Source organism: Polypterus senegalus, chromosome 11 (genome assembly GCF_016835505.1).
Source record: "Polypterus senegalus isolate Bchr_013 chromosome 11, ASM1683550v1, whole genome shotgun sequence".
NCBI classification, from domain to species: domain Eukaryota; kingdom Metazoa; phylum Chordata; class Cladistia; order Polypteriformes; family Polypteridae; genus Polypterus; species Polypterus senegalus.
Window position 1 is genome coordinate 87,130,791 of NC_053164.1, and position 6,153 is coordinate 87,136,943.

At 38.3% G+C, this 6,153-nt stretch overlaps 1 protein-coding gene across 2 annotated transcripts in view; it reads right to left on the minus strand.

The window, feature by feature from the left end:
* Positions 1 to 5,239, minus strand: part of pmt (phosphoethanolamine methyltransferase) — a 29,474-nt gene extending 24,235 nt beyond the window's left edge. For both annotated transcript variants that reach the window (XM_039769200.1, XM_039769199.1), the window contains exons 1-2: positions 5,066 to 5,239; positions 147 to 302 (exon numbers count right to left, since the gene is read on the minus strand). In XM_039769200.1, coding sequence (XP_039625134.1) covers positions 147 to 302; positions 5,066 to 5,226 — 317 coding nt within the window. In that variant the 5' untranslated portion in view covers positions 5,227 to 5,239. The remainder of the gene's footprint in view (positions 1 to 146; positions 303 to 5,065) is intronic.
* Between the last annotated feature and the right edge of the window lie 914 nt (positions 5,240 to 6,153).

Genomic DNA, 6,153 nt, shown 5'->3' on the forward strand with positions numbered 1-6,153 from the left:
GAATCCATTTTGGAATAAGGCTGTAACATAACAAAATGTGGAAAAAGTAATGTGCTGTGAATACTTTCTGGATGCACTGTAGCTGAATCATATTCATGCACTCAAATAAGTTCACTTTACTGTTAGATATTTGTAAGCAGGCATACCTATTGTCAGGAAATTGCAGACAAGTGACATCTGCCTGAAGAAAGTCTACGTTGCTGTAGTGACCATTATCTTCCTTGTTCTTATCCAAGAACTTCTGCATGAAGTCCACAGCAGTAACATGACGAGCAACTTTCACAAGATGTTTTGTGTATCTCCTATAGAAAAGTCAAAAGTTTATCTTGGAAGTATTTAATGCTGGAGAATCTGATGTTGGTGATTGAAAGATGGAAAGATACTTTATTAACCACAAGGAGAACTGAAGTATTACATAAACCTAAATCCTGTACTTTAATAGCAGCCAGGAATGCGTAAAAAACTAAACAGAACACACTCAAGTTTAAACAATAAAAGTAACACACAACATTCAGAGATTTGCCTATTCCAGTTCAGGATGACAAATGTCACAGCCTTTACTAGCGATTAGTGGGTGTAAAGCAGAAATCAGCCCTGGACACGCACACACACACACACCCACACTCACACCCACATTCTCACAGGGGCTAATTTTGAATCTGTAATTAATTAATTTTCATGTCTTTGAGAATGTGGGAGAAAAACAGGAGTAACCAGAGGAAAACCAGACAATGTGCAACCAGGCACAAGGTTCAAACCAATAGGACACTGGATCCATAAGGCCGCAGCATATCACTATGCTACCATGCTGCCCCAACAGAATAAAACAAAATTAATAAAATAAAATCAAAATCCATTTTTTCATAATAATTGAAAATTACACATTACAAAGGCAGAAAAACATTGTCTAGGCAAATAATATGTTATAACATGTGGAACAGTAGCTGTTGGTAAAAAAAAATCTCTGAAGTGAATCAGCCATGTGCTAGAGGTGCTCTGGAAGTTGACTAAAGTATCATGTAGAGAGTGTGATTTTACAAAGAGAGTTAGCCACTTAGCCAATACCTTACTCAATAACAGAGTCCCTGATTAAATATAAATTTCACATCAAATACAACTTAAAAACAATGGGTAAAAATAAAATTTAAAGACTATTTGTTGATCTTTATGGTGCTTTCAGTAAGTTGCTGTCTGTGCCTGTGCTGCAGCAGTTTCTGTCTACGTTGTCATTCAACGTCATTTCTACCAGTCATAACTCATCATGACTGGCTGAATCTGACCTTGGTGAGTAGTGTTGGGTATCTGACTAACCTGCTGTGGCTGGTGAAACTCCCTTTTTCTTTCATTCTTTCAGCATTTCGGAAAATTACTGTCTGTATTTTTTGTTGTTGAATTTCTTTGTCTTAGATGGTAGGTTGCTCTCATTATCTGATCTTTGGAATTTCTGAGTTAGTAGGCCAGGACCCCATCTGCACTCACTTTCATTGACCCTACATCCATGTACATAAAAACTGAAAACATTTACATATACTCTTATAAAAGAAGGTATTGCACAGAATGACAGATACACTCTGTAACATACTGTTCGTGGGAACCTTTGTTAGTCTCCCTTTGTCCCTTAAATAATAAGACTTTTAGAGCCTAGTAGCTAACATCTACCCTTGGTTCCTACTACAACATTAGTTTTGTGAAAAGCAGAAAGAAATAAAATGTCTTACTTTCTGCTATAACTTATCTTAGGGTACAATAAGGTGTCCTTTTTACATTAGTATTACTGTCATCATTTTATAATAATCCTTTTATTTCCACCCTTTAGCAACAGCAATACCTTACATCCATCCTGGTCCACCTTCACTGACTCTTTATGTCCTAGATTGAATACAAAATTCTGTTACTATTCTATTACACTTAAAGTGGCCTTGCACTGGACTACATCAGTAAACTCCTGCATCACTATGCTCGTGTCTACCCACTACGGTCCACTGATTGTGGCAATCTCATTGTGCCCCAAACTAATCTAAACTCTGTGGTTGAAGGAGCTTTTATCTCCATTGCACCCAGTCTTTGGAGTGACCTGCCTAAATCAATCAGATCAGCCGACTCAATTCATCCATCCATCCATCCATTATCCAACCCGCTATATCCTAACTACAGGGTTATGGGGGTCTGCCGGAGCCAATCCCAGCCAACACAGGGCGCAAGGCAGGAAACAAACCCCGGGCAGGGCGCCAGCCCACCGCAGGGTGCGCACACACACACACCAAGCACACACTAGGTTCAATTTAGAATCGCCAATCCACCTAACCTGCATGTCTTTGGACTGTGGGAGGAAAGCGGAGTACTGACTCAATTCATTCCTTTTAAAAAACAAACTCCTTTGCTCAGGAAGGCATTTAACTTACCCTGACATTCTGATCCTATGTTCAATTTATCACCTCTGTCCAGATGCTCAAGATGATTTGCATTTGTATCACAACTTATGTTATTCATGGTTTTCTTGTAGTAGTTGTATTTTTATATTTTTTATTTATTTTTTGTCTCTTGTTCTGTTTCAAAGTTTTGTATATCCTGTATTTATCTTTATATAGTGTTTCATGAGGATATCATTTGTATGCAGTGTTGCATATGCCCTGTTGTTCTTTCTGAATTTCTATGAAGTGCTTTGAGCTTGAGAAAGGTGCTAAGTAAATAAAATGTATTAGTATTATTATTTGAATATAAAAATTCTCTACACTGGGGCTATATTTAAAACACTTTTCCCAGCTAAATTCTTGCAGTACAACTATGAACATGTATCTAAAGCAGGTGACATAATTTTTCATTAGGCAAGAGATAATAGATGGACTGTAAATTACTATACTTACTAATATTAATCATTTTAATATTTTTTCTGGCTTTTTCAAAGTGTTATAGCTAAAATAATTGTGATTTAGACTTTTGTGTTTATTAATTTTACACTTACATTCATTTATTTGGCCGATGCTTTTATCAAAAGCTATTTACAGCATTTGAGATAAAATTAGTTAAATTTCTTTTCTTTTTCTAATTGGAGAACTGGCGGATGAAGTGCTTGCTCAGGATCACACAATGTCAGTGGTGGTATTTTAATTACTCATATATTTGGGCAGCAAAGTGGCAGCAATGCTGCCTTGAAGTAAGGAGACCAGGGTTTATGTCCCAGGTTTTCCCAGCATGAAGTTTGTATGTCCTTCCTGTGTCTGTGTAGGTGTCCTCTGGGTGCTCTGGTTTCCTCCCACTGCCCAATGTCAACCAGATTAGGTGAATTGGCAATACTAAACTGGCTGTTGTGCGTGTGTGTGTGTGGTTACCCTGCGATGGACTAGCACCCTGTCCAGGTTTTCTCCTGCCTTGCACCCTATGTTAGCTGGGCTAGGCTCCAGCACCCTCGTAATCCTGATGTGGATCAAGTGGTTTAGAAAATCACATGACTTTTTAATTCTACGCATAGGAAATTAATTTAGTGTGCATAGCTCTGCTTTTGAGCAAATATACTTTAATATATGAAAAATAGAATGTGTTATAGATGCCCAGATATTGAAGTCTTTATTGAACATTTACTCTTATTTTAATTAAAAATGTCTGTAGAAGGGCAGCACGGTGGCGCAGTGGGTAGCGTTGCTGCCACACAGTTAGGAGACCCGGGTTTGTTTCCCGGGTCCTCCCTGCGTGGAGTCTGCATGTTTTTCCAGTGTCTGCGTAGGTTTCCTCTGGGTGCTCTGGTTTCCTCCCACAGTCCAAAGACATTCAGGTTAGGTGTATTGGTGATTCTAAAATTGTGCTTGGTGTGTGTGTGTGTGCGCGCCCTGCCTGGGGTTTGTTTCCTGCCTTGCGCCCTTTGTTGGCTGGGATTGGCTCCAGCAGACCCCCGTGACCCTGTAATTAGGATATAGCGGGTTGTATAATGGATGGATGGATGGATTTCTGTAGAATGTATAGAATATACAATGATTATGTAGACAAATCTCTATACTGTATATGTATTAGCAAAGTATGTATTACAAGAATATATTATAAGCAGAAATGCACAGAAACCAATAGTGAAGACCTGAGAGATACATTACATTTGGGAAAGAAGATGACCAATTGATTTAAATAAAATACCAAATAATACAGACATATGTTTTCTAGAAGTATTCTAGATGGCATTTTAATCTATGCAAAGTATGTATTAGTTACTGTTACCCATATAGCATGCAGAACTACCTAGGGGTTCTAAGGGGCTCAGATGGTTTCAAATTCCTTTGTCCATTGCTGTCATTTGTATTTGCATTTAGTAGCATTATTTTGACGTTTGATGCATTTCTGACAGTGCTAGGAGTGTAAGGATTCTGATATCTTCAAGAGTCTATTGTATAGTAAATACTCATTATGGCATTCCATGGGTTTGACATGGTGGCACAGTGGTTAATCCTGCTCCTTTATCGGTCCAGAAGAGTCAGTTTGAGTTTTGTTTTTGTAGTGTTTTCACATTCTCTCTGTGCCAGTATGAGTTTCTGGGCACCCTGGTTTCCTCCGACATCTCAAAGACATACAGTACTTGGTATGATGACTGGCAACTACTGTATAAGTCAATCCAAAATGTGTGTAAGTATGTCTCGTGATTAACTGGTGTATTATTCAGGGTGTGGTTCTTCCTTTGTACCGAATGCTGCTGACAGAGGCTCCACTATTCCAAGATCCAGCACTGGAACTGGAAGGTCATAAATTGGATGAATGGAGGACAAATACAGTATCATCTATCTATCTATCTATCTATCTATCTATCTATCTATCTATCTATCTATCTATCTATCTATGTCATTATTACCCTGGCTGCGTGTAGCTGCTTACTGATTTTTTCTTCTTTTTTTAACTAAAAATTCCTACATTATTGCAAATGAAACCAATTTTTGTATTTACTTTAACCTCTTCCTAAAACATAATGTGTTCGATTCAATCATTTCAAATTAATTTCCAATACACTCTATGATAGAACATAAATTATTTTTATCCAAAATCAGTAATAGGTACTCATTAGTAAAATATAATATGCAGGGGACAATACCCAATGCCAGCTCCAAGCTCAAGCACCTTCATGCCACCCAGCTTTGGCAGAGTACTCAGGATCTCTGGAATTTCATGCTGTGAGATTTGCTGGGCACTAGAATCCAGCATCATCTCTTCTACTGTAGCCTCCACTGAATGCTCTTTCCAGAACTCAGTCATATTCTTACGTGCACAGGCTGTGAGCAAAACAGAGAACCACATTTTAATTATTTCTCACACAGGGTGGTAACTTTTTGCTTTTACATTTTGTTGGCTAGTTACCCATAGTATAAGTGCTCAAAATAAAATATTTCTTTTTTAGAATAACATAGAAACTCCTTGTCATACCAAATAAGCAATATTTAAAAGTTTAACTGTCATAGAAATACTTGGAATACCTACTTTTTTGCCTTGCATCTAAGAAAAAGCTAAATACCTGATGAAGAGTGATATAAAGAAACTAGCTGTGCCAACCATCTGAGAGGTTGGGCGCATGCGCTGATAATGTGTTGCCAGACCCACCACACAATGAACCACATAGATTGGGACATGAGTGCAGCAAATGACACCTCAGCACCACACTGGAACAGTGTGAGGTTTTTACACTGACTGGAGTGCCAGTCTTGCCACCAACTCCCAAATTTTCCCTTTAAGTTGGAGGACCTGCTTGCAGAGCTGGATGCAGATTAACGTCATACACAGAACAAACCAATTGCAGGTTAAAGGCCTTGCTCAAGGGCCCAATGGAGTAGAGTCACTTCTGGCGTTTATGGGAATCGAACTGGCAACCTTCTGATTGTCGGTGCAGATCCCTAGCCTCATCAACATAGACCTCAGCATTAAAGTTTGCAGTGCACTATGCAATGTATATGTCTTTGTTATTTGCCATTTTGTATTGGATTCGTAAAAGCAGTGTAAATGTTTGTGATGAGCCATCTATTAGAATGACAAACACAATACATCTTATTACTAAAAATGTTTCTGATGCGCCATCTGTTGGATGACAAATGCAATGCATTTTATTGCTAAAAAACTTTTGGAATTACAGAGACATACCAACTTGAAATACACAGACAGACAAACACGTTCTTTTACTAAGGTGGATGA